The sequence below is a fragment of the Entamoeba invadens genome (assembly GCF_000330505.1).
Source record: "Entamoeba invadens IP1 unplaced genomic scaffold scaff_1105074726711, whole genome shotgun sequence".
Taxonomy (NCBI): domain Eukaryota; phylum Evosea; order Mastigamoebida; family Endamoebidae; genus Entamoeba; species Entamoeba invadens.
In genome coordinates this window covers 218,539-245,378 of record NW_004443648.1, presented here as the reverse complement: position 1 = coordinate 245,378, position 26,840 = coordinate 218,539, and the positions used below count along the sequence as shown (strand labels likewise).

The 26,840-nt window shown below is 36.0% G+C and overlaps 15 protein-coding genes across 15 annotated transcripts; 6 read left to right on the top strand and 9 right to left on the bottom strand.

The window, feature by feature from the left end:
- Window positions 1–14: 14 nt before the first annotated feature.
- Window positions 15–950, bottom strand: EIN_053470 (hypothetical protein; the record flags this gene model as incomplete). Its single annotated transcript, XM_004259825.1, has 1 exon — window positions 15–950. The coding sequence occupies one exon, from the start codon at window positions 948–950 to the stop codon at window positions 15–17; it is 936 nt and encodes a 311-aa protein (XP_004259873.1).
- A 631-nt stretch (window positions 951–1,581) lies between these two features.
- On the bottom strand, window positions 1,582–3,159 carry EIN_053460 (elongation factor 2 kinase, putative; the record flags this gene model as incomplete). The annotated part of the gene is made up of 1 exon (XM_004259824.1): window positions 1,582–3,159. The coding sequence occupies one exon, from the start codon at window positions 3,157–3,159 to the stop codon at window positions 1,582–1,584; it is 1,578 nt and encodes a 525-aa protein (XP_004259872.1).
- Window positions 3,160–3,453: 294 nt separating this feature from the next.
- On the top strand, window positions 3,454–4,974 carry EIN_053450 (hypothetical protein; the record flags this gene model as incomplete). Its single annotated transcript, XM_004259823.1, has 1 exon — window positions 3,454–4,974. One exon carries the CDS (start codon window positions 3,454–3,456, stop codon window positions 4,972–4,974), a length of 1,521 nt encoding a protein of 506 aa, XP_004259871.1.
- An 82-nt stretch (window positions 4,975–5,056) lies between these two features.
- Window positions 5,057–5,539, bottom strand: EIN_053440 (mRNA 3'-end-processing protein YTH1, putative; the record flags this gene model as incomplete). Its single annotated transcript, XM_004259822.1, has 1 exon — window positions 5,057–5,539. One exon carries the CDS (start codon window positions 5,537–5,539, stop codon window positions 5,057–5,059), a length of 483 nt encoding a protein of 160 aa, XP_004259870.1.
- Window positions 5,540–5,602: 63 nt separating this feature from the next.
- On the bottom strand, window positions 5,603–7,033 carry EIN_053430 (hypothetical protein; the record flags this gene model as incomplete). Its single annotated transcript, XM_004259821.1, has 4 exons — window positions 5,603–5,798; window positions 5,854–6,571; window positions 6,639–6,954; window positions 7,007–7,033. The coding sequence occupies 4 exons, from the start codon at window positions 7,031–7,033 to the stop codon at window positions 5,603–5,605; spliced, it is 1,257 nt and encodes a 418-aa protein (XP_004259869.1).
- Window positions 7,034–8,515: 1,482 nt separating this feature from the next.
- On the bottom strand, window positions 8,516–10,630 carry EIN_053420 (ankyrin repeat domain containing protein, putative; the record flags this gene model as incomplete). Its single annotated transcript, XM_004259820.1, has 1 exon — window positions 8,516–10,630. The coding sequence occupies one exon, from the start codon at window positions 10,628–10,630 to the stop codon at window positions 8,516–8,518; it is 2,115 nt and encodes a 704-aa protein (XP_004259868.1).
- Window positions 10,631–11,244: 614 nt separating this feature from the next.
- On the top strand, window positions 11,245–11,571 carry EIN_053410 (hypothetical protein; the record flags this gene model as incomplete). Its single annotated transcript, XM_004259819.1, has 1 exon — window positions 11,245–11,571. The coding sequence occupies one exon, from the start codon at window positions 11,245–11,247 to the stop codon at window positions 11,569–11,571; it is 327 nt and encodes a 108-aa protein (XP_004259867.1).
- A 247-nt stretch (window positions 11,572–11,818) lies between these two features.
- Window positions 11,819–12,469, top strand: EIN_053400 (hypothetical protein; the record flags this gene model as incomplete). The annotated part of the gene is made up of 1 exon (XM_004259818.1): window positions 11,819–12,469. One exon carries the CDS (start codon window positions 11,819–11,821, stop codon window positions 12,467–12,469), a length of 651 nt encoding a protein of 216 aa, XP_004259866.1.
- A 113-nt stretch (window positions 12,470–12,582) lies between these two features.
- EIN_053390 (hypothetical protein) lies at window positions 12,583–15,884 on the bottom strand (the record flags this gene model as incomplete). The annotated part of the gene is made up of 2 exons (XM_004259817.1): window positions 12,583–14,645; window positions 14,693–15,884. The coding sequence occupies 2 exons, from the start codon at window positions 15,882–15,884 to the stop codon at window positions 12,583–12,585; spliced, it is 3,255 nt and encodes a 1,084-aa protein (XP_004259865.1).
- Window positions 15,885–17,192: 1,308 nt separating this feature from the next.
- EIN_053380 (ADP-ribosylation factor, arf, putative) lies at window positions 17,193–17,693 on the top strand (the record flags this gene model as incomplete). The annotated part of the gene is made up of 1 exon (XM_004259816.1): window positions 17,193–17,693. One exon carries the CDS (start codon window positions 17,193–17,195, stop codon window positions 17,691–17,693), a length of 501 nt encoding a protein of 166 aa, XP_004259864.1.
- Window positions 17,694–17,870: 177 nt separating this feature from the next.
- Window positions 17,871–18,581, top strand: EIN_053370 (HD domain containing protein, putative; the record flags this gene model as incomplete). The annotated part of the gene is made up of 2 exons (XM_004259815.1): window positions 17,871–18,277; window positions 18,365–18,581. The coding sequence occupies 2 exons, from the start codon at window positions 17,871–17,873 to the stop codon at window positions 18,579–18,581; spliced, it is 624 nt and encodes a 207-aa protein (XP_004259863.1).
- A 75-nt stretch (window positions 18,582–18,656) lies between these two features.
- EIN_053360 (M-phase inducer phosphatase, putative) lies at window positions 18,657–19,328 on the bottom strand (the record flags this gene model as incomplete). Its single annotated transcript, XM_004259814.1, has 2 exons — window positions 18,657–18,800; window positions 18,885–19,328. The coding sequence occupies 2 exons, from the start codon at window positions 19,326–19,328 to the stop codon at window positions 18,657–18,659; spliced, it is 588 nt and encodes a 195-aa protein (XP_004259862.1).
- A 366-nt stretch (window positions 19,329–19,694) lies between these two features.
- EIN_053350 (hypothetical protein) lies at window positions 19,695–21,311 on the top strand (the record flags this gene model as incomplete). The annotated part of the gene is made up of 1 exon (XM_004259813.1): window positions 19,695–21,311. One exon carries the CDS (start codon window positions 19,695–19,697, stop codon window positions 21,309–21,311), a length of 1,617 nt encoding a protein of 538 aa, XP_004259861.1.
- Window positions 21,312–22,316: 1,005 nt separating this feature from the next.
- Window positions 22,317–23,012, bottom strand: EIN_053340 (hypothetical protein; the record flags this gene model as incomplete). Its single annotated transcript, XM_004259812.1, has 1 exon — window positions 22,317–23,012. One exon carries the CDS (start codon window positions 23,010–23,012, stop codon window positions 22,317–22,319), a length of 696 nt encoding a protein of 231 aa, XP_004259860.1.
- A 405-nt stretch (window positions 23,013–23,417) lies between these two features.
- EIN_053330 (hypothetical protein) lies at window positions 23,418–26,622 on the bottom strand (the record flags this gene model as incomplete). Its single annotated transcript, XM_004259811.1, has 2 exons — window positions 23,418–23,726; window positions 23,806–26,622. 2 exons carry the CDS (start codon window positions 26,620–26,622, stop codon window positions 23,418–23,420), a joined length of 3,126 nt encoding a protein of 1,041 aa, XP_004259859.1.
- Between the last annotated feature and the right edge of the window lie 218 nt (window positions 26,623–26,840).

Genomic DNA, 26,840 nt, shown 5'->3' with positions numbered 1-26,840 from the left:
CATTCATGTCGCCTCTATTCTTGCTCAAGTATCATCTCAAGCCCAATTATTCTCTTTGTTGTAAACCGTTGAGGATAGACCGACCCTGTAAATACCACTCCTCCCATTAATGTCGGGTCTTCATACCCATCCGTCAATGGTCCATTCGCAGAAGTCGAACAGACGTAACTCTTATTGTGTTGTGCGTGGATCCAAAATCCTTTTTCGATGCCATACACCCACGAATTATATCCTTTAAAGACATCTAACATCTTCGTGTTTGTCGGTAAGACGGGAAACTTGACGTGGCCCGTGTTGAATTTGTTTGAAAAGGTGAAGAGGAAATGCGACGAGTCGACACTCACATTGAAATGTTGGTGCATCGGAATGACTCCATGAAATGACCCAAAGACATCATTCTCAGTCGTTTCTACAATGAGAGCAACGGAATTGGCTAACCGTAAAGCACCCCATAACGTGTCAGCAGTAAACCCATTCGTTGAGTCGTAGATGACACGACACGAATCACATCCAGTCCACTTCTCTAAGGACGTCACCCACCCATTCTCAATACCTTCACCACACACACGACTCAATTCCTCTTCGCGCAACATGTCGTCGTATATCGCAACGTTGTTGTTAAACTCTTCGATGCGCTTTTTGAGGGTCGACACTTCTGTGGTGACACCGTCGATATTCTCATCCCCTATCACCGTCTTTTTTATCATCTCTAAAATGTCCGCCTCACTCTTCTTGTCAATTTCGCACTTCTCTTTGTCTCGTCTTCTTTCCGGCAATGTGTTCCCTTCTTTTTTGACTTCGACGGTATCCACATGGTGATGTTTTTCATATAACTCTTTGTTATCAGCTTCATCCATTTTGGTCCCAAAAAATGTTTGGTCTGGTGAGAAAGAAGAGACGACATTGATGATCCCGTTGTTTACTAAATGCTCTATTTGTATGAGAGGCATTAGTAATAAATAAGTTCTTTTTAATTGGTCTTTTAAAATAGAAGAGAATATAACTATTCTTTACTATTATATAGTACAATATTTAACTATATCAAACTATATTAAAATAGTTAAATAGATTATAAGTAATTATTCAATTATGGTTTTAAAATGTATATAAATAGAACAAGAGTGACTTATATAGAGTCTAATAAATGTTAATTTCCAATTAACATGCTGCGAATAACGCAGTTGCTGACCGAAATTGATTTCTAGCGCCTTGTATATCAGTTGTACATATGTGCACCTGTAAAGTTTAAAGCGCTGGATTATTTTTTCAAGTTCGGCACTTAAATAATGCCATTCTGGCGTTGCATCCTTAATATAGAAACCCTTTACATGGTTCATTAAATAATAAGAAACCATTACAAAAAACTAATAATAGTTAAAACTATACTTAGTGGTTTCTAATATTATAAAATAATAATTAATGAGGGTGAGTAATAACAAATTCACTCACCCTCATTGTCGAAAAAGCTTCAAGCAAAAGCAATTATTGTATAATATGAATGTTCTCAAGTATTATTAAAACTATGATAATTAGTTTTTTAATTATTAAATGATAGTTGTTATAAATGAAACACCAACTCAGTTACTTCACGGTTATAACAGGCAATACCGCCTGTGTCACCATTTCTTCGTCTTTATCACAGATGAAAACCTTGTCGAGACCCAATTTTATACAACTTTGGTTGCAGACATGCGTCTTTAAGAAGTGGACCATCCCAACGCCTCTACTATTATCGCCACTCGCACCAAATCGACAGAGCATTTCATGATGAATTGCCATGTCTGTGATTAAGTACACATCGTTGTGGAGACACCCTTGGATATCAGCAACTAGTAACCGTTTAGCGGAACGAATGAAGGAATAATGACTGAAGCAATTTAATGTTGCAGAATAGTTCGTGAAGTTGACGTCTCCATTGTTTGAATTCCACTTAATAAACGAGTCTGTGAGGAGTGTCTCGACTAGAAAGAGCATCTTTCCTTCAGCTAAGTGTCGTAAATGTGAGACTGGATAGATCCCATCTGGCAAAGTAATGTCTGCGATGAAGAGTTTACAATCGACACATTTCACCTGACGTTCATTCATCGTGTTGAACTCATCTAAAAGCTTCTGTGTGACGGAATAACCCTCTAAGATGCCAACGTAATTATCAAAAGTATTATTAACAAGGTCATGATCGTACTTCACTGCGACATTCTCGCCATCTATAATCCCTTTCATCATGACTTTGAAAGCTCCGTGGTGCTCGATCTGAGGGTTTATTTCTATCACACTTTGCTTTGTTGATAAAGTCGGACTGACGCCAAATGTATACAAACACGAATCTCCACTGGTGTAGTTAGTTGGTACTGTCACAACGACGCCCTTGAGTCTCTGGACATCGTCGAAGTTTGGGTTCTGCTCGAGTTGTCTTAACGCGGCGATTTTATCTTCCATTGTGAGTGCATTCAATTCTATTGGGAGTAATTGATTGAACCAAATACCATTGGTAATGAACGGGGAGAACAAATTGACTCGACTGTAAAAAATGTGTGAACACTTCTTACTCAAAAGAACTAATTGATCTAAAGACTGTTGTTCACTTCCATTATACAGTGCGGTGGACGTCACAAAGACGTGGTTGAAGAATTCAAGTTGTGGCTTAATTGGATTTTTTGTGACTATGCCTTGATTCAAGATCACAAAGACGTTCTTCAACTTGCGTTGCCAATCGATGTATGAAATGTTTGTGATTAGATCGTCGAAGTTCACTGTGACGGCTTTGTAATCAGTGTATGACCAACTTAAGTTGACTAACTCCGATATCGATGAAGTTGGAGCAAAGAATTTGCATTGGGAATAACAGAGAGTCCCTTTGTCTGTATAAAAGTGTAAGAGGCCAAGTCGGATTAACGGAAATCGACGTTGCAGGGAGTTCATTTTCGCTATGATTTCGTTCACTCGCTTTTCTTTGTTCGACTCAACGACAAAGACTAATTCGACATCTTCGATCTTTTCCGCCGCCTCGATGGTCAAAAGTTCCTCTAAAATTGAATATTCGGGAAGTTGTTTGTATTTTTGGCGTGAAGTTGCTGCTTTTAAAAGTTCCTCATACGTCTTCATTCTCTCGACAGATTCCTTTAATTGCTCATCGGTTATTTCATTGAAATCACTTTCCATAGTATGTTTGTTAGTTTAACATCATTCTACTTTTGAATTATTAATTATTAATTGAAACTATATTATTTAGTACTGTTCTTATTCTTGTTTATTTTATTGTTTTTAATAATACATAAATAGTAATACTAGTATAAATATTTTAATTATAATACATATTTACTTGGCAACAACAACATTTAAAAAACATTTAAAAAAAAGAAAAACGAAAATGTTATTTATGAGAAATCAAAAGAGGAACAGAAACGTCAAAAAATGACTAAAAAGATTAACTGAAGAACTAGCAAAAACAAACAAATGACACAAACACAAGACGCTATCACCCATTTAGTTCTTTTGGGAAAGAACGGAGAGAATACCCCAGTCCTCCTCCACACTACCGGAGAGTTAAATACGACTGATGAGACTTTCATGATGACAACCGCTTTTCCAGACCAAGAAACTAAACTGCCCGACTACGTTTACTTTAACAACGGAAAGACTTTTGGAGTTTCGGTGGTCTTCAATGGGAGGAAGGAATGGAAGTATAAGAAATATGCCATCGTTGCCTTTGTTACTGTACCATATCTCCATCAGATCGTACACATATTATTACCTTTGGCTAATGCTTATATCACGCAAGTGGAAGAGATCAACGTGACATTGATCGGCCATATGCTGACTGTGGCTAATTACGCTTTCTCACCAATATATACATCGGCACCAACAGCAACCGCCCTTGTTAACAGACTCGACACCAACGTACTATGCTTGCTCAAACTCTTTTTACTCGAGAAGAGAGTGTTGGTCGTCGCTTCACGCGAACAAGCACTGTTGGCTAGTGAAACGGTCTTATTTTTGTTGTCACTGGTACCCGGTGTCTTCTTCACAAAACCCAATTTGAAAGAGGTGGACTTACTACAATTACCACTTTCGTTGAATACTGAAGAGAGAGAAGTGTACTTACACCTCTCGATTAACAATTTCGATAGAATTGGAAATGGCAACGGCGTTATTGCTGCTGTCTCCACCAATGTTGTATTACAGAAGTCACCGGATTATGACGCCGTTGTTGATGTCTCCACTGGTAAAATTTTGTATCGCGACAAGAACGTCGAAATGGATTGCTCTTTGACTAAAACTGACAAGGTCTTTATTTTCAATGTCAAAAAGGAGATCAGAGTGAACGCCATGTCGACAACAAACGTTGAGAAAGGAACGGACAACTGGGTTTTCAGAGAGTTAGTGAATTACATTATGGCGTTGTTGCATGGACTTGCCAGAAACAAGGAACTCTTCACAAAGAAGCCATTCAGATTTACGAGTGCATTAGAAGAAGTGTTTGTCGACTTTGGCGAGGCCTTTGTACGAGCTTTCTTACAGACGAATTGTTTCCATAACTGGAGAGAAAAGATGACGAATGTTGGAATGGAAGGGAAGTCATTTGAAAGGGTACACCCCTCATTTGAAGAAGGCATTTCCACGTCCGTTGAAGAGAACTTGAAGTCCTTCTTTAATAATGACTTCACCATCGGATCAACTGTAGCATTTAACGACTTTGCCTCAAAAATTTCTGCTTGGTCTAAAAAGAGTGGCAAAAAGACTGTTAAAGAGGAAGGTAAACAAGACGTTCCAAAAGAAGTTTCACAAGATGAGAAACCACTTGAAAAGGATAAAGAAATGAAAATTGAAAAAGCTGCGAGTCAAAAAGAGGTGGTGGAAACAACTGAAGACGTTGTGAAAGAAGACGACAAGGTAGAAGTTGCTCAAGTCGACGTTGCTAAAGACAAAGAAGGGCTTACAGATCCCGACCATCCTGCAGATTTCTTCTTCTCGTAATTAGAACCATAGTTTTATTATAATTTTATTATAATTATAGTATTATAACGGGCATAACTGATAAAAAGAAAAGAAGTACAATTCACTGTTGTTGTTGTTCTTTATTTGGCATTTTTGGGCGATCATTATCTCTCATAGGAGCCGGGGATGGGTGTGAGTATTTGCATTGCTTTCCATATGGACAAAATCCCATGAAATATAAAGGACATAACAACTTCTTTGGATGTAAGTTGTGACACTTCTTCCCACGGGAACAAAACCCTCTGATGTACCACTCACACTTTGGACTGTTACTTGGAGCTTCATGACGGAAAGGGCACTCCGGCTTATCACATTTTCCGTATTTCTCGAAATGGTTGCACATTGGGGTTTTGTCCAAGTCGTACTCATGAAGGTACCCACAGTTGTTACCAAGTTTGCATGAGCCACGGAGCCAATGTGAACAGACGACTGTTTTTTCGTTTGGTTTGATTGTTTTTGGGTCACGTTTTGGTTGTTCTGTCTCGTGAATGATTTTTTCGATGTCCATGTGGATATCGTGGTCTAACGATGTTAACTTTTCCATTTGCAATTAAAAGTTTTCTATAAAATAAAAATGGTTCACAAATGGTTCAAAAAATCAATTAGATCACATCGCGGGACGAGCAACAAGTAAAGTGGCGTGGTCGAGTTTACCGGAGAATTGAGAAGGAATAGCTTCGAGGGGGTACTTTTCCGAGAAGTCTCTAATATCTTTAACGACTCCTTCGACAGAGTCCATAATGATTTGATGGAACTGGTGGACACTAACGGCGTGCGATTCCATTTCCTCGAGAAACGCGAGACTATGGAGTTATTTTCTTGTTGCATGCATGAACTATATAACTATTAATAACAAACCTATAATTTTTGTTAATCAGTTCGACGTCTTCGGAAGTCAATGCGTTCCATTTCACTCCCTTTTTGGTGGGTAAAACTTCTTCGACACTCATTCCTCGAGTTTTTGGCTCTAAGTTGTCGTGAATACCATCGGAACAGACGATTAAATAATCGTTCCAATGCATCATCTGAGCAAAGTAGATCCCATTGCGTAAGTCCATCTTTGTTAACTCTTCTTTGGTCTTCCCTATACGTCCTCCCGGGTCATTCCCAATTTTTGATTTCAAACGACTTCCATATGTTAAATCAACACAATTATGCTTGGGAAGACTACGATCGACAAAATACGCTTTACAGTCTCCTACACTCACCCCTATGTATTGATACTTCTCTGTCATTTTGTCAGTCTTGGTTGTATGTTTGTATTCATCGACACGGTGTCTTAAAGCACTCTTTGAGTCTACCATGTCACTCTCATTCACTTGAAGGCCTTTTAACTCTTCTTCGGGGACGAGTGGAACTACAACACCACCACATAATGTGCAACTCCCTATGTTTTTGCCTTGAATGAAGTACGTTGTTGACCCAATTTGGTGCGCAATTGCTACAGCTTTTTTGACGTGCTCGATCATCGACTTTGTGGTCATCGCGTTTTCATTCTCTTGAATATATTTTTGCATGTAACTGACAAAGACCGCACTGGCAACTCGCGCCACGTAACTTGAGTCTTGACCCCATCCTATTTGTTATACTTATCATGTCTATACACTTGTAACGTTGAAAATTGTGTTATCTAAGAAGCAAACCGCACCCATCACACACGCAGAACACCATGAAATTTGCACAACGCCATACACAATAGGCATCGGCAGTAGGTTGCCCAACTTTGTCTTTACTGCCAATTTCGGTGAATGGATAATTCGACTTCGTTTGGACAGTCAGACCTGGTTGAGTAATACGGTCTTCTCGCAAATTTGAATAATGAAGGGAGGACTTATTCTGATTCAAAGTGGAGATAACACAGTTCACCACATCACCTTTTGGTTGAAAAGTGGAGAGTTGTTCTAAGTACTCCGGTTTTAATTCGGGGAAGTCCACAATTGACTGAGGGTCTTTACACTGCTGTCTGTCAACGTTTTATCACACAAACAAAGTTAGAGGCAACAAAACAAACACGTAAATCCTCCAATAATTGATCCATTAAGCTTTTGAAGATTCTATTCGAATTGGGATAAAACAATAAAAAAGTTGTTTTTCATCATATAAAAACACAAAAAATGTTGTGCATTGAGACAGTATAAGAATTGCCATCTATTTTTGTATTGTGTTAGCTAATATTAACTAAAAGAAATTAATGAAAGGAAACGGAAGAAAAATTGTTTTGTGTTATCCTTTATTTTTAGGTTTTTTAAGTATATTAGATAATTTGGTATTTAATACTTTTTTGTACTGAATATTTGGCAAATTACTTTTCAGTGTAACTTTTAAAAAAATGTTATTTTTTTACAAAAAATACTTTCAAACTGTGTTTATCATTCTATTAATATTTTTACTATTAAAAATTGTTTTTAAAACTACACTTTTTATCAAAATGAAAAAAAAATAATTGTTTTTACTTTTGGAATAGAAAAAAAATTAATTAATTGTTAGATTTTTTCTAAAGTTAAAATATAATTATCAATTAAAACAATAATAACTTAATAATAAGTTATGAAAAAATTAACTTCAAAATCTAAACGGGACCGGCTTTTTCCACCACCACCTTTACCAAAAAAAATATTTGCCGCGAGTGTTTTTTGAAGGAAGTCCATTTTTCAGCCACTGTTTGTGCGTCCCCATGTCACCCACTTTCCTTGTCCGTACTGTGTGGACGCGGATGTGGTTCCCCCCCCCCCGCTTGCGGGGGGGGTCAGGGGGGTTCCGCGCCAAGGGAGGACTTGGAAAGTGGGTGAAACGGTGCACAAACAGACTGTTTGAGTGTGTCTTCAGAGCCTTCTTTTCAATGCTCCGTCTCACTCGGTTTCCACTAAATCAAGGTGAATTTTCGGCATTTCTTGAATTCGGGAACCAGACCTAATATCTTCCCAGTTTCCTATTTACTATAATTTTAATTTGAATATTATATCAAATAGTAAAAATAGTCTATTTTTAGAGGTGGTGGTGGAATAAGCCTGACCCAATCTAAACATATATTTTAATTAGTTTATTCTTATTAAAAAAATATTTTTAAGTCTCACTTATAATTAGAATAAATCTTTCATTTTTAGTTAATAAGAACTAAGAAATGTTGAAGTATATATTCCCGATTTGAAGAGACTTTTGTGAAAGTCAAATAAAAACAAACGAACAAACCATTTCAATCAACATGATCGGACATCCACACTTTACGAATAGTCCTCAAGATGAAGCTGCGACTATAGCTTCGCACTTTAGTGGCCTAAGTGGTGTAGCAACAGTTAATGGTGTGACCTATACATATAGTGCGACAGAATATATGGCAGGGTATATGAAAGAGTATCTAGCGAACGTAAAAGTCAATGGTAAATCAGTGAATGGTCGGGACTCATCTCCACAAAAGGCATATGCTCAATGTATCCGTCGTTTAAATTAATTTGCTTTATTTCATCCCAATTCGTCACATCCATTCAACAACAAAGCATTGATAACAAAAGATAAATTGATGTTAAAATTCCTTAGGAGTCTTAGACTTAGATATTGTCTTCTGTTTCTTTTTGACTTCTTGCATTTGTTTATTCGCAAGTATTTCTGTCGGTTCGACTGGGCTGTATGCTTTAAACTTCTTTTTCTCCGGTTCTTTTGTCGCCACAGATGCCGACCTATTCTTCTTATCAACTCCTTTTTCCACCATCTTTTTGTTGATCAATATCTCCGCTATTTTGTCGAGCTCATCTTTTTCAAGTGAAACTACAATACTCCTCGTTATCGGAAAGATCCCATATTTCCCACGAGCCATACCTAACGCCCACCCCTTTTTATGCTCCCAAAAAACATTGACAATGTCGTCTTTTTTTACTCGGAGGAAGTAATCCTCGTCCCGCAAAAAGTCGTTGACCATTTTCACTTTTTTGATTGTCGTGTAACTCTCCTTTTTCGCTATTAGCTCATAACAATGAATGTATCCTCGGTTGATCGACGACTGAAGTGCAGACATCTTTCGAATGTCAATCTGTGTCGTATCAGCACCATGTTCTAACAACTTTTTAACACTCAATGCATCATTCATAACAACAGCAACATGAAGTGGTGTCCTTCCGCAGCCGTCTCGACTATTTAAAAGAACAGGACACGCAGAGAGTAAATCGTCCATCAGATGAACCATCCCATACAAGCAACAGTAGTGTAACGGTGTCAGTTTGTTCTTATCTCCTACAAAGCACCCGGTCTCCGCGTTGCGTCGTAACAACTTGACCAATTGCAAATGGCCTCCGAGGACACAATAATGGAAGGGAGTCCTTCCCATCGTCGTCGTATCTGTCATAGTCAACCCAAAGACCAACAATATTTCGGTGATTTGTTGGTACCCACACAAACACGCGATGTGGAGTGGTGTCTCTCCTACGACATTTGGCTTTTTCACAATTTCGCAAGCAATGCTTTTGATCCACTTGAGGACTTCAACACGATTGTTCTGCACAGCATAATGAGCTGCTGTATTTCCGTTATTGTCGACATCTGAAATGACAGAAGGGTCTTCTTGGAAGAGAGCCCTTGCTATTTCCAGTTGATTGTAAGCGCACGCCAACATGAACACAGACGTCCCACTGAGTGATCTTCCGTATGTATCATCTCCGAGTCTTATTAAGAATGCAAATGAAGTCGTAGCCCCACAAGCGACAGCCAACATAATAGGGGTGAGCCCATTCGAGTTTCTCTTTTTAAGTAACTTCCCATCTTTAAAGAAGAATTGGAGGAGTACGAGGGTGTTAGACTTCACTGCATGGTGGAAAGGGTAGTTTCCATTTGCGTCCATTTTATTCAAAGCATCGGGGTACTTGTCACAGAGTTTCTGTATAATATCAACGGGACATCCGACAGCAGCAGCATAGTGAAGTGCCAATTGTCCGTAATTATCTGGCACGTTTAAGAGAGTCTTTTCTATTAACAAATTGATACATTCAATGTGTTTGTGTTTGATAGCAAGCAACAATGGACTCTGCCCCATACAATTCTCCGCATTTGGATTGGCGCCTTTGGTGAGTAACCATTTTAAAGTCACGTACGAACCATTCAGAGCAGCGATATGGAGCGGAGTCGAGCATGTCGGGTTGATGGAATTCTCAATGATGTCATCAACAAAACAAATTTGTTCGATCGCGGAAAGAACTTTCTCGTCGTTACAGAAAGCTGCGTAGTGTAATACGGTGTACCCACAGTTGTCTGGAGTATTCAAGATTTGAAATGCATTTTTTATTGATTTGACAATCTCAAGCGCAATCTCCGGATGATTGAATCGAAGAGCTACGAGAATGGGCGTTTGTCCATATTGATTTGTCAGCGAATTTGATGGTGTGTGTGACATCAAGATTTTTGTCGTTTCCATGTTACCAACTTGAGCTGCTAAAATGAGTGGTGTGTTGCCAAACGAGTCTTGGGAATTAACATTGATACTATAATCATTTATTAAACTTTCTATAAATTCGGGGTGATTTAAAAAAACCGAAACGTGAAGTGGCGTGATTATATCACCATTTTGTTGAGGTTTCGAAGTTGGAAAGATTCGACGTTGGTAAAGCGTTGGAAAAAGTCCCACAGAGTATGGAGATTTTAATGATTCCATCGGGTTGAAATTTTAAGTTCAAAGACCAATAAAGTTTATTCCAACATATTTCAAGATTGACTTTTTTTACATAAGGCCAAGTTCAGAAAAAAAACATTTTTTCGGGTTTTAACGGAATAATTAATGTGTTGTTGTTTTTTATAATACAAGGTATTATTATATATTAGTATTTACTGATAATTAAATATAATTAACCGATAAAAAACATATTTTTACATAACATTATGAATGTTTTTATATTTATGTGTTTTATTAATATTATTATATTTTATATTTAATTAAATTTTTATTTTATAATTTTTATTAAAAATTTATAATAAGTTATATTACAGAACAAAAAAAAATAAAAAAATATATTACAAATTATTAAACAAAACAATTCTTTTATTTCCACTAATTCAGAAAATAAATAGCCACCCAATTCTTTTTTTTACTTTTTTTTGCTAATAATCCAAAATAAGACTATTTTCAAATCACAAAAACACAAATCATTACTTGTCAATCTACCTTCAAAAGTTGGAACAAAACCGGGAATATAGAAATTAAACCAAAAACAAAAAATACTCAAAATAACAGACAAACTGGAAATTATCAAATACATTCCATTGCAACTGATGAGCCGAGTCGTTACTATGCGCATTAAATTTCCAATCTCATTTCCAATCATATACAAGACTCTTCGTGTCGACGGCGACATGTCCGTAAAAGATTCCGTTCAATTCATAGCAGGTCAACTCCACATGTTACCCGAAGACGGAATTGGACTTTACCTCCCAACTGCTAAAAAGTGGCTTGACGACGAATCCCTACTCGAAACATATCAAGACGATATTGGCGAGGAAGAGAATGTCGAATATAAATTCAAGGACGGAAGGGTTGACACACCAACCGATGAACAAATCTTCCAACCCAACACGCAAGACGGTTGCGTCTTTCTGTAATTGTAATTTTTGATTGAGCATTTTACTTTCTCGCATCGTCGATTTTTCATATAAATTCGAATAACAGTTTGTTTTTTTACCAAAAAATGTTATTAATACTCTAACTGTTTACTAGTTCAATAAACTATATATTATAGTAATAAACCGCCATTAAAAAAACATTTTTGAAAGAAAAAAAAGAAACCTCTTCAGCTGACAACTTTTCAGTTCTTCAAAATTTGCATGTGACGAACTCAAAAATCATAAGATGGACTGTTCATTATACGTGAAATATGTCCCACTCTCTTTGTCGATTTTGGCGGCAATATTGGTGGGGTCGTCGTTGTTCAACGAGTGGACCACAAACACATATGACGTGGCGGATTCATTACGCATCCGCCACGTCGGTGGGTTGACTTATTACGGGATTCAGAATGATATGGGAACATACACGATGGAGACTTTTATTCGATATGTCGGGTCATCGGTGTACTTCCAAGAAACGGCGGACAAGAATTACAACTATGCGTCTGCAAGTCTTCAATGCATTTGTGGCTTTGTGTGCATTCAATTTATCTATCTCTTAGGAACTATCGGATACACTTTCTTGGACATCAGACAGAAAGCTTTTGTCTTAAAACAAGCCGACAAAATGTTCAAATTCTCCCTTTACGTCTACATCGCGTTCTTCGCCGTTTCGTTCTTCTTTTACATTGCAACGTTCATCGGAATCGGCGCTGCTGCGAGTGCTGGATTCGAAGACGAGGCAAAACAAAGTAAATTCTCACGAGGAGTCGGGTCGGGATTCCTTTTACATCTCTTCGGCTCTATGTTCCAGACCATTGCAATGGCGTCCGCTGTCGTCTTGTCGTTCTTCTTCAAGCCAAAAGATGAGTCAGAGTACGCCTCCTTCGTTTAATCCATTTTTCTATGATTCAAGGTCTTTTTTTTATTGCAACACCACAACTGTCCACAAATTGTGGAAAACCTAATTCCTCAAACAATTGAATTAGAAACGCAGTGCTCATTCAATTAGTGCTTATCATCACTCGAACTCTTCGAGGATATACTCTTGTCCACTCCATCAGCTTCAGTGGGGACGTTTTCATGTTGCTTGCTTTGTCCTTTACTCATGTCTTTGCTTTGGGAAGATGGAGTGGAACTACTTGAGACATCGGACTCTTCCACATGCTTGTCACCGTCGTTCTTCAGAGCATATTTGATGTCTTCACCCCACCCTTCGATTTTTGTGAGAACCTCAGCAAATGTCGGTCTGTCCTCTGGATTCTGTGACCAACACTTTGTGGTCAAGTCCCAGTAATTCTCTGGAACACCACTGGGTTTGTCAAGTCTGTTACCTTCAATGACAAACTGTGGAATCATCCACGGCTGATTGAATCGCTCATCATTTTCATACGCGTTCTTCTCGGTGTATGTCTCATACAAAACCATACCGTAAGCATACACATCGACGGGGTAACTGTACTCCGAAGAGTTCTGCAAACACTCTGGCGGCATGTACGTTGGCGTTCCAATCCCTTGTGATAACGCCTTTGATGCCAAGTTTCTCTCAGATACGTTTCTGCACGTCCCAAAGTCTGTTAACTTCGCGCAGACTGGCGAACGGGGGTTGAGTGAAAACAACAACAAATTCTCGCCTTTGACATCACGATGAATAATGGTGTTCTGATGCAAGTAAGCTAACGCAACAGCCATATCGTCCAATATCTTCACTTTGAGTTGGTACGTAATTGGGTGCTTTCCCCACACTTTACTCAGAGATCCATATTCAGCAAACTCAGTGACTATAGATATTTCTCCTTCCGTGTAGACTGCTCCAATCAACTCAACAACACAGCTGTGGCGCAACTGTGTCATCATCGAAACTTCGTGATTGAACTCCTTCTCTTGTTCTTGTGTCAAATTTCTCGCTTTCATTTTCTTAATGGCGACATCTCTACCTCTGTACGTCCCTCTGAATACCATCCCAAATGCACCTTCACCAATTGGCGGCATCATTGGCTTTAATTCAGTGTGGTCCAATTTAAGAGATAAGTCGGATTCAACCACAATCGTGAATTTCGCGGTTTCTTTGTTCTGATCATCAATATCCATCGCCGAGATACCAATATTGTCACTCACTGAAGCCGTGCACAACATCTTAATTTTGAAAGTTATGGGAACAGCAGTGGATGGTTTCAGTGTCGCACTTTTTGGTGTGATATCTAAGTCGTATTTGTGACTTGGCGTGAAATGGAACTCAAAGTAATATTCTTTCTTTGACATATTCGCCAAGTTAAACGTTTCTGTATACTCTTGATCAACAACAGCCTTCGACTTCGCAAGGTTGAATGTCAGCTCCCACTTCTCCGTCTTCAATGGGAACTTTTCGTTATCAGCGCCAAGGAGAATCAACTCCAGATCAGAAGAGACGTGGAACGGTTTAATCGCTGCAGTCTCCGCTTTGACGCTTTTTGTTCTTCTCCACCACACAAAGGCTATGAGCAGTACCAAGATAATGACAATTATGATAACACCCAAGATCACAAGGGGAATAATTAACGCCCAATTGGTTTTCGAGCATGACTTCGATCCAGGATCCATCTTGTATCCGTCATTGCATGTCGCGCATTTGTCTTTATCACACGTCGCACAATTCTTTAGCCCGGAACAGGGCACACAATGGCCTTCGTCATTGACATACCCAAATTCCGTCGGACATGACGTGCAAATGACATGACCTTTCGTGACATCAGTCCCATCCTCTGAGAGCCAATCACAATCTTTACACTCATCTGTGCATTTTGTACAGTTGTATTGGGTTGGGTCTTTGCTATTGATGTAGAACCCTTCCTTGCACTTCTCGCATCCGTTCACGTTCGCTTGACACACGGAATTAATTTCACTTTGAGGGCGACAGAACCCTTTCATTTCAACAGACGACATATTCTTAGGCAAGTAATAGTCTCTTGCGCATGTCAAACAGTTGTCTTTGTCTTTACAAGTACCGCATGACGGATCACATTTGATGCAGTCTTGGTTTTCATTAGCTTCGATGAAATATCCTTTCTCGCATTCAGTGCAATACCCCATTTCTATTCAGTTAGTATTTCTTTTCAATAAGTCACGGAAAACAACAAACCAGTGGCAATACATGTCTCACTTTTGTTGTAACATTCATAATGATCGCCATTCTTTTTTAACACATAATTGGTGACACATGCCGTACAATGCGTTTTATCACCTTCACAGAGCTTACAATTCTTTTCACATTCTTCGCACTCTTGTTTCCCAGGCGGAACATAGTATCCAGTCTTTTTCAACCCTTCACCACTCAAGTCGTTCGCACATTCTTTACATCCAGCTTGATCAACTAACGAACAATTTCCATCTTTCATTGTACACGTGGTTGTCCCACTCTTGAAGTAATGGTCTTTGGAACACGACAAGCAATTACTTGCTTCGGAAACACACGACCCACAGTCAGAAGAACATTCTGCACACTCCAAATTGCTATCAAAGAAATACCCAGTCTTGCACTGCAAACACCCATAAGTGACACTCCCAACTTCACAATTTAATGAGTCTTTCGTTTGACACTCTCCTTTGTTCAGAACAAAACCTTCATCACATTTGGTGCACTGTGTCTTTCCGTCATCTTTCTTATAACACAACGTGCAATTGGAATTGCATGGAACACAGTTACCACCTTCAAGACGATAGCCAGCATCACACGACTCACAGTGATCATCATTCTTACCAGTCGAACAATGTACTATGTCAACACATTTGTCTGGGTCGGCTGCAGTGCCCGCGTGCTTTTCAAGTAACTTTTCAGAACACTGGAAACAGTTCGTTGCTTCCGTACATAACGCGCAACTGTCGAAACACTTTGCGCAAGACTTTGTGGTGGTATCGAAGTACGTCCCAGACGAACATCTTCCACAAGCTTCATCATTGATTGATTTACTACAATCGACGCATTGCGTTTCATCGGTAGAAAGGTATAACTGAACACCATCTACAGACCCACACTGGAAGCAATGGTTCTCATCGCAGTAGTTACACCCAGTGGTACAACCAACACATTGATTATTCTTTAAGTAGTACCCAGACTGACATCGGACACACTGACCAGAGTCTTCAGCATCACAATTCGCAATTGTTCCCTTTTGAACACAGAGAAGAGAGGGAATCCCTGTGGTTGGATTGTCCACCATTTGAAGGTAATACCCATCACTACATTGGACACAATGGTTCTCTGATATGTACTCGACACAGTTCTCTGGAGCACTTCGAACATAGAAAATGAGTAGAAGAGATATGAGTAACATAAATTGAAATCTGAGTTTTTTTAGTCTTTTTTACTCTCACAAAAACGATTAAGAAATATAGTTTTTTAATAATTATTATATTGTTAAAATATAATTTTTAAAATAACAACGAATTTTCAACGATACTTTTCAACGTTTTTCGTATAGTTTACTTGAATTATTTGTATTAATTAATTTTTATTAGAATTGTTTGTGGAATCAGGAATTGTTTTTCTTGTTTCATAATATCCCAAAATTTAATCCATTCAATAATTTGTTTTTATTTTTAGTATCTTAATAATAAATAAAACAATTAATCATAAATATAATAATAACTAAACACTTTATAAACTATTAAAAAAAATACAACAATTTAAGTTAGATAATAAGTTTTATTTTTTTAATATTATGTTATAAGCAATGTTATTATTAAAATATTGTAAATTACAAATTTTAACCAAAAAATAGTAAATTATAGTAATTGAAACTTGGAAATTAGTTTTAACGAACATCAAATGAACATAATAATAAGATTTAGATAAACAAAAAGAATACGTTTGTCATCGTGATGGTATTTACATTAAATGATGAAGGTTCCGTACAAAAGCGAAATTATCACATATTTTATAAATAAGTTTACAAGATTAAAGTTCAGTATTTAATTGTGTGTTTTTAACTTTTTTATAAAATTAATAATAAAATGTATTGATTTTAATTTTAATAATTAATTATCATTCAAATTGGTTTCTGTTTTATAAATAAACTATTGTATTATTTTAAATAATTAAAGTTATAACTTATAACTTATAACTTTAGAAAACAATAGCTTAAGTGTTAAATATAACAACAATATCCAGTATTAAAATGTAATTTTTCTGGCTTTTCCAAATAAAATAATCTCAAATGAAGAAATGAAAAGGTAAAAAAAATATAATTATAATAATTAAAAGTAAAATAAATTATAACAAACTACAAAATGACATTCTTTTTATTAATAATTTAATGTAATTTTATAACGATTTTTTAGTATATTTATCATAAATTTTTAATGTTAATTTCGTGTCATTAGAATAAAATGTTATTTTAAGATATTTTTTAAAAATAAAAAAATCTATTTTTTTTTTTATTTTCCTTCATTATTAAGTAAAAGATATTGAAAAATGACAAACAATTCATAAACAAAAATACAAAAAACAGCATGGCAATTTACAATAACAAATTTCATATTCGATAGAACTTTTACTAATAAAATAAGTTAAAAATAGCGTCACTTGGAAGTTCTACAATTCTCGATATAAAAATGAAGATTTCAAACATCAAATTCAAACGATGGGTTTCTTTTTCCATAGTCGACATGTTAATGTTCTTCTTTGTGGACTGAATGGAGCTGGGAAGACAGCAATAACACTCAAATTGAATGGGCTTGATCCTGCCATATTTCCTCCCAAGCCGACGCGTGGGTTTAATTCAGTTGAAGCCAAAGTGAAAGGGGTCAAACACATCAAATGGATATTTTGGGATGTTTGTGGGCAACAACAGTTTCAAAGACTCTGGAAAACTTATTACAGTAATGTCATATGTTTTGCCTTTGTCATTGATGCCACTGACAAGGAACGACTTAGTGATGCGAAGACTGCTTTAATAGAGTTAGTCAACGATGCTAAGGGATTACATTTTCCTGTATTAATTTGGGCAAATAAAGGACATGTTGATGGTCTTGAGTCACTTTTAAATGATAAGGTGACATTAATCGAGTGTGATGCATTTAAAGGGGATGGTCTTAAAGATGGACTTGAATGGCTCAAACATATGACAAAGAAACACAAATAAATCTCACACGTTCTTTTTATATATATCTAATAATAAGTCGATGCGCTTTTTCTTTAGCTTTAATTGTGTGTTTATTGTTGTTTCTTTTGATCTCAAATCTTCTATCTAATAATTCTAATTCCTCATAGTTCTCATTTTTACAAATTGTCGAAAAACAATTTAACCTTAAAAAGCCATATGAACCAATTACAACTCGGACAATACATCGACGCTTTACTTTTCGCAACAGTGAAACATCAAGACCAGCGTCGAAAAGATGGTGTGACGTATTTGGTACACCCAATTGGCGTTAGTAAAATCTTGATCGAGTGTGGAATAACAGACATAAAAGCTCTTCAAGCAGCGCTTCTTCATGATACTGTGGAGGACACACACACTACTTTCGAAGAAATAGAAACAACTTTTGGAAAGGAAGTTTCTGATATAGTTCGAGAAGTGACTGATGATAAGTCTCTCCCAAAAATCACACGTAAAAAACTCCAAGTAGAACATGCGAAAACGTGTTCACTTGGTGCAAAGTATGTCAAGTATGCTGACAAGATACACAACCTTAACAACCTCATCACAGACATTCCTTGTGCTTTGTTTGTATTCTCTGTACCATATATATAATATTTTTATTATAAAAATTACTATACTCAATATGACCTGTATTATATATTAATCAATAGTAAACCATATTGTATAGCTCAGGGATACTTTGTCTGGTCGTGTAAAGTAGTTGAGTCCTTCAAAGGTATTAACCCCATGTTAGATCAGAAATTTAATGATGTTCTTCAAGGGAAAATAACTGATGACGATGGTGTTCAACGTCCTGCTTTGCCAGAGGGAGATCTTGATATTTTACTTGAGAAGTATTATCAAGATCTAGCCACTTACTCCAAATGATTTTAATGATTCAAGTTGGTGTTATAATCTTTCATTTTAAGAACTATGTTAATAGCTCAAAATACAAAAAAACATTTAACGTTTGTGAGGGAGGAGAGGAGAATCATCCCACCCGTGTTCTCTGTCTGTGGACCGTTTGCAGTAGCTGATTTTTGCTTTCGTGTTCGGAGAAGAACCAAGTGGCCTGTCTTCCATTTTGACATATCCACCACAACACTCCTAACTAGTTAATTTATAAAATAAATATTATAATAATATTCTATTATTATACTTTATAATATCTAATAATAGAATAGAACAAACAGGGTAGATCTCTCTGAAAAGCCTATACCCACCATTAAGAACATATATATCTGGGTACCAAAGCTCTGGGTAATGTTCCTTATTAACAGATCGATCTAAATCTCTAAATTTCATCCAGAGTTCGGGGGCTCTCTTCTGAGAGAATTCGCAGTGGAATACAATGATAACGTTTTCCTTCTTCTTTCCAAAAAACATTTCAATAATTTGTGAGAGAGAAGGGCAAGGCACAGCAGAGTAAATATGACCCCCATTATACTCGTAATTGTACCTACAATCGAAAATATAGAGGTCAAAGTTCTTCTCAAAGATCAAATTTCTAAGGTAGTACGGCTCAATCACATTGAAAGGTTGGTCAAATACAGCGCTAAATATTCTGTGGAACATTGATGGATGTGACGGCTTAAAGCTATTTGGAGTCAAATGAAGGTCTGGAGTATCCGTCATATTATTGTTTTTTAGTTCTTTACATCAAACAAATGCTGTTTCTTTAACTGTCGTTTTATTTTCATCCATTTTATTTTTTATTGTTTTTATTTAATTTATTTATTATTAATGAATGGCTTTTTTATTTTTTTTTAAACCAGATGTTTTATTTTGTATTATTTCCTTTGTTTTTTTTTTTCCATAATGCTTTAAATTTCATTTCAATTTGAATTCATTCAAATAAAAACTATCAAATATAGCCAAAAGTTCAATTTTTAAATTCACTGTTTATTAGTACATAAATTATAAACAAATTATTCAATAGAAATTTGACAAACATCATTTGAAGAGACAAATAGATACCAAAAAAACTTTAAAAAAGAGTGAATGGCACAGCAACCTGAAAAGTATATAATTGGTGTAGACCTGGGAGCAACACAAACAACGGTTTGTGTAGTCGATAAATTCTCCTTCAAAACAAAAATTCTTCCATCACATTATATTCCAAGTAAAACAAAGAGCATTGAATTTTTGAATGAGAATTGCAAACAGTTCGCGAAACTGGTGTTGGACTTACAAGCAGTTCATACTACACTGTATTATTTAATCATCTCTTGTGAAGATGAAGCTTATGCGCCTTATTTTACAACGATTGCAGAGTACTTGGGGATCAACACACTCTTTGTACCTTCACATGTTGCCGTTTCAATGTTTTATTTCAACTTCAAGTTGAACCACCCAACTAAACAAAACGTCGCATTTTTCGATGTTGGCCATACGCATATAACTCAGTGGTGTGTGTCGTACGAAAACAATGTTGTTACCATCGACAGCGTCTTTAAAAAATCCATCAACGAGACCACCACGTTCGAAACGGAATTGGAGAAGTTGATCATTCAAAAGTCGGACGACACAATTTCTCTCGAGCGAAACAAATTCTTCACCGACTCAGTCAAAGAGGCGGTTCAGAAGGTCAAAAATTTATTCCAGTCGAATGCGCAGTGGTGCGATTTGTGTATCGACAACGACATTACAATGACTCAGATCAAAATCACTGAAACTGAATTCTATGAGATATATGATAAAACAGTGACTGAGAGTGCTGTTGCTCTTATTGAAGACATGAACACCAGAAAACTTCAAGGGACGTGTGATTGTGTTATTACCGGGCGTGGAGCTGCTCCACTTGGCTTTCAAAAGATATTCAAGTCCAACGAGTATAAACTACTTTTAACATGTAAGAACGAGCCAACAGTAGCTGCGGGGTGTTGTTTCATAGGGAGAATTGTCACAGACCTAATCGACAAAGATCAGAATGCCATTCGGATAGTCAAAGTCGAACAGAAAGTCGACAAAGAACGGTTCACTATATATTACAAACAGAATGGAATTGACCAGCAAATGAAGTTTCCATCTCAAAGTGAGATGACGCGATGTGGAGTTTTGCTATTACAACACTTTGAGTGTGACGGTGGAATACTACAGGTGGAAGATAATGTGACTGGGAGGTCATACAAAACTTCTGATGTTGTTCAAAAGTGTTCGAATATTGAGATTTCAATGGAGAGGGATTTGTATCTTCGACAAGGTATTAAGGAAAGGAGCATTAATAACATCGGGATGGATGAGTGGGATGTGAATGATTACATTTACTTTGAAACAGCGAATGGCTTTGAAATTGAATATTTAGTCGAAGACGACCCGATGTTTGACATCGTTGAAATCGTCGAAAATGTTCGGAACGAAATGCAAGAAGAAGAACAAGAGAAAAAACTGAGGAATGTGGTTCTATTTCTTGTATCGAAATATAGAGAGAAGTATGGGTTCAAATCACTTGATAAGTATAATAAGAACCAAAAAGCAATAGACAATCTGAATATCATAGCTAATGAAATTGGAGAAACGAACTTTTCACAATTTTGCACTGAGTCTTCAATGCCACAGGAATACTTTGAAATACTTTCTGGGCTTGAAGGTGTTGGAAAGCTCCTCAAAATGAGTTGAGGTATTCGTAATTAAGAACATCATTTGGGTTCTATTATAGTATTTTATTATAGTATTTTATTATAACGAGTAAATTAATTTGAAACTATTAATATTAATTATTACTAGTCTTGAGTATGGAAATTAATTACTAAACTGTATGCCAAAAGTCGGTACTTTACCAATTATTAGTGGAAACCCTTTTATAATAAATTCCCGTTTTTTAAAGTTTTTTTGTTGTTTTCATTTATAATTTCCATTTGAAAAAAAGAAAAAACAGTACCGACTTTTTAACCCTCAAAACCAATACAGTTATAAATTTCAATTAAAATTTCGGGATTTTAACAAAAAATTAGAACAAACTTGTCCGATTTTCTGAGACTGTTATTCAGTCTTTTTCACTGTTGAGATTCTCAAAAAATCGGCATTTTTGCCTTTTGGTAATGGACGAGTAGTTTGAATGGGTGAGATAACCGTATTTTACCTCTCACATTACGACTCTCCCCCACTTCAAAATACACAATAAATCGTTCTAACTTGTTGTTATTTTATGGTTGTCTCTTTAAAAAAAACAAACTTTGAAACACTACACATATTAAATGGTTATTTTTATTTTCAATAATCTTTTCTTTGTGTTGTAAGTGTTAATGAAATTGAAAGATTTTTATTATTTGTTGGATCATTAACATTTTCTTTTGAAAAGAGAAAAAGTCGGTTTTACTCACGGCAAAAACAACCATATGGTCAAGCAAAATTTTTGAAGAAGTAAGTTATTTGATATTTTCCTTGTTATTTTTTATTTAATTTTTTAGCTTGGTCTAAATTCAAGGTTCAGTCAAGTTTGTTTTTTAAAAAATAAGAGGGAAAAAAATAAGCAAAAAAACGATGTCAAACAAAATGAAAAATATTTGGAATCATTTACTTCAAAAAGTCGGGTCCTTTCGGTACCGACTTTTGAAAAACAGTTTAGTATCAACTACTATAAATTGAAGTTTCATAAGAAATCATAAAATTAAGTAAACATATTTAATAAATGCAATAGTAATAGTTTTGAGGTGTTATTTGTTGTTCTAATTCAAAAGAATTAGAATTGGTACAGGAAACCGCCTCTGGCGACTGAAGAACTTCAACAAATGAATTGATATCGATTGTGTATTGTTGAAGATAAAGATCCAAGTTAATGGCTTGTTGGAACACTGAAGAATGCAATTGGTCGACGTAAGTTATCATCGATTCCTTTTTCAAGTTGATGACAAAGATATTACCGACTTGGTCAGTTAAGCTAATAGATTTCAACTTCCGAGTGATTGGAGTGGATGTGTTGACTGTGATTTGTTTTGTTGATTTCTTCTCTTCTACTGTAACAAAAGGAAGTGTTTGGAGGATGTCAACAAGTCGATTCACCGTTTTGTTTCTGATGAACTGCGTGATTCTCCTCTCTTTGTCATTTCTCCCTTCACCAACTTTAAGAGATAAAGCCTCCGCTCTTAATTCTTCATAAGAGAGAACAACATTGTTTGTTTGATCAAAGCACTTTTCTATATTAATAAAAGGAAGAGAAGTATGAACAGTGAATTTCTTGGGTTTTTGAAAGAGAAAGGAATATCCTAAATAGTTTAATACACTAACTAAGATCATCTCTTTTCTATTTTCATTAGCAACTGAACTATACTTCCGAGCTTTCATATTATCTCGTTCTGATGTGTGGGGCGTGCTTTCCATCTCTTTTTCTGCGGTGAAGTTTTCGATTTTGGAACTCTTTTATACCCCCCTATTCTGGTTCGTCATTTTCTCTTTTTAATAAGATTATAATATATTTATAATACTTTTGAAACCATAAAAACTCGACAATAATCACATTCTATTTTTGGATATTTCAAGACGATTCTGCGTTCTTTTTCTTCGAAATAAGTAAGAAGAAGGTATAAATTTAGATATTTCAACAAAATGTATAGTTTATTGAACTATATTATTATTAGACTATGTCTGAAACACCTCAAATTAGAGATGAAGAATTTGTGAATTTTATTTTGTAGTTCACATATTGTAGTTTTGATTTTTATATAACAAAAATCAGGAAAATGTTATAAATAACATTTAAATACCAAGAATACAACATATAACAAATTATTTCCACTGAACAATTATCACCTTTTCAAGGACGTTGTCTTTGTTTATAAAAAGACCATCTCCCGCAAGTGTAAAGTCTTTATATCTTTGTTTGAACTTCATTCCCATTTCGACCACATACACCTTTTCTTTCTTCATGACCTTTAATGTCTTTTTTAAATAAAATGAAGGCGCGTCGTCAACACCAAACGTGAAACAACGCTTTTTCATTGGGAAGATTTGTGACGGTTGCACATTGAGTTGATTTTGAAGGGTGAACATAAAGTGTTTTGGGTCGTTTTTAATAAATCCACTTTCGGGCACTTTCTATATGTTATTATTATAATTACTATAATTATTATAAATGATATTTATTATAAATATAATTGAAGCAATTAAAACAAACTTTTGAATTGTACCACCCGAAGATATTCATATTCTTACCAACACAAATGACCATTAAGTCAGATAACCCCGCAGGATCAAATGCATTTGTTTTCATTGAATCAAACACAATAGTAAATTCCTCTTTGCCGACCCACCCTTTCAACTCGTCGAAATACGACTTGATCAGATAATTTGGATCAACAGACCTCAAAAACTCATTCTTCTTCTCCTCAAATGTTCTGATCTTCGCCATGTCGTGTTCCATTCGAATTTTATTCTCCACTTCCATTTTGAAGAGTCGATCCCCTTCAACACGTTGGTCTTTTAATAGCATTCCACGTGGCGTAGTCAGAATTGAGGGATTGATATATTCTTCCTTTAAATAGGTGTTATTCCGTTGTCGTTGAATACAAGAAAGAGCTCCTGCAGCCTTGAATTTACCGGTGTCTGTATTTCTTGGGGAAGAGTTCCCGAGTGAAGCAATCCGATTTCTTCCGGGACTGTCTGGCATAGTGTCTTGAGACATCGCCAATATTCTTGGTCGTGTAAAGTCGATCTTTTTGATCTTTTTCTTCTTTGCTAATTCTTCCTCTTTTCCGTTTGTGTTTTGTGGGACTATAGTGATCATTACTGGCGACACCTCCTCTGTTTTGTCGGTATTGAGTGGATTACACTTTGTGACATCTTGCGCACTTTTTGAGATAGCCAATTGTGCGATGGCTGATACAGTATATGAATCGCTTGAGGTCGACACGTGTGATTTTTGACGACCAGTTATTTGTTGTTCAGTCTCTTTAATGAAGTCTTCGTCTTGTTCCAAGTACTCATCGTCTTTTAAATGGTTCTCTTGTGTCAATAGAGGGGGAATATGAATTGGATTCACAATTGCTTTCACGGTCGGCGAACCTTCGACTGTAACCGTCTTTTGTGGTGCAATAGGAACTTCAATTGGTTTTGTTTCAATGACCTCTTTGGGTGTTTTTATCTCTTCAATTTGTGGTGCAATTGTACACTCTTGTGATACATCCGTTTGTGTTGAAAAAGTGTCTAGTTTCTCACCTTCTCTTATTTGTTTGATTGTTTCAGGCACTGTTTTTGTACCACTTTCTTTCTCACAAACAACAGGAGTTTCAACTTGTGTTTCAACTCTGGTGTTCACTATCTCTTTTTGAAGCGCCTTTTGTTCCTCTTTGTGACATTCCTGTGGAATTTGAGGAGGTAACCCCAATGGAGTGTATTTGACTTCCTCTTCGTTATTTAGACTCTCTAAATATGAAGAATCCAACACTGGAGGTGGTGGCAATTCCTTTTCAGTTACTTCGTGGTGTAAATTTTCTTCATTAAAAGTTAATGGATTTTTCTTATTTGGGATTTCTTTTGTTTCTTCTATAATTGTAAAGTTTACATCTTCTTGAATTTCTTTGTGTTGTTCTTTTTCCACAAGAATTATATCTTCTTGTTTTTCAATGACGTTTTGTTGCATTTCTTCATCTTTTGTTATTACCTTCTCAATTTCTTTTTCACTTAGTTTTGGTATTTCTTCTTTTTCATGAAAAACTTCTTGTGGTGTTTCGACTTCGTCCAAGACTTTTTGTTCGACTAATTGGCGATTCTGTTCCACTTCAGTGTGTTTTATTGGTTCTACCAAATGCAAAATATTTGGAAGGGATTTATGTGCTATTTCGTTTTGATGCAGATTTCTTGCTATCAGTAAATTTTCTCGAATGAAATTCTCTTTTCTGTTTGTCTCTGAAATTGGCTTTACTTCATTTTTCTCTATAGGAGGTTGAATGTTTGTTTCAACAAGTTTAATATCACTTTCTTTGATTTCTTTTGTTAAATTCTTTGGCGGAATAATTTCAATTTTCTCGACTTTTGGTTGGACAGTGTTCAGTGTTTGATTGTTACTTATGCGCTGAGTGTTTAATAAATTTTTCTCTTTTGAATGATGTCCAACGTTTTTCTTCCTTTCTTCCTTCTTAATTTTCTCATTTGATTCATCTTCAATATATCGTGGGGAATTGTCATCCTCTTCACTTGAACTAAAAGTGGATGTCGAGTCTTTCTGACTGAGTTTTGTGACTTGAGACTTCAATTCACTTTCCTTTTCCTCGACAACAACTGGAGTGTTTTTTGTTGCATCAATTAAAGTGGGTTTAATCAAAGTTCCAGTTTTAATGATCTTGAGTTCTTCGACAGTGCCTTCAACTATGCGTTTATCTCCAGTGAAATCAATGAACATTTCTTTGTGCATCACATCAATGTTAATTCTTTTTTCATAGATGTAGACAAGCAACAAATTCATTGAGAAGTCGTCCTTTCCAAAGTCTTGTTCTTCGACAATTGTGGGCACTCCAATTTCAGTAAGTCTCTGAAATGGGGTGTCACACCTTAATAATTTAGTTAGTGTTTTCTTATTTCCCCAGTCTTTTGTTGATCGAATGGGTTGCCCTATTAAGTTACCAAACCACTGGTGAATGATTTTAAGTTCCTTTGCGTTGATCATGACAAAGCGATTTATAATGCCGTTGTACAAAGCCAAATATGTCCGAATATTTTTATCCATTAAATCTGTACCATTGATGCCATACACCTTGACACCCAGAGAAATTGCAAATTGAACAAAACAATCCAAATTGCCAATATGCGAAAACTTTGTTTTGGGGTTTTTATCATATTTGTAAGGGCATTTAGTCCCACTTAATGTTTCCAATAATGTGACCATCGCATTAATTGTCAGTGAAATGATGTCGATTGGGGGTTCTTTGATTATGACCGATACCCAGTTTGATATTGCTTTACTTTGGACCACATCATTTTTGTTGGTTTTGATCATATGACCCACTTTCTTTTTCGAGTTCGAACAAGTTCAATAACTTTGAAAGTTTTATTACAGGGCAAAATTGTATTCAATTAACCATATAGTGTTAAATATTGTGAATAATGTAACACTAATCTTGTTTTTGAAAAATCCATTGGAACACGATAATTATGTTGAAAAGAGTCAAATTAATTGTTTAAATTGTAGGGTTGTTTCTATTGACAATATCGGGT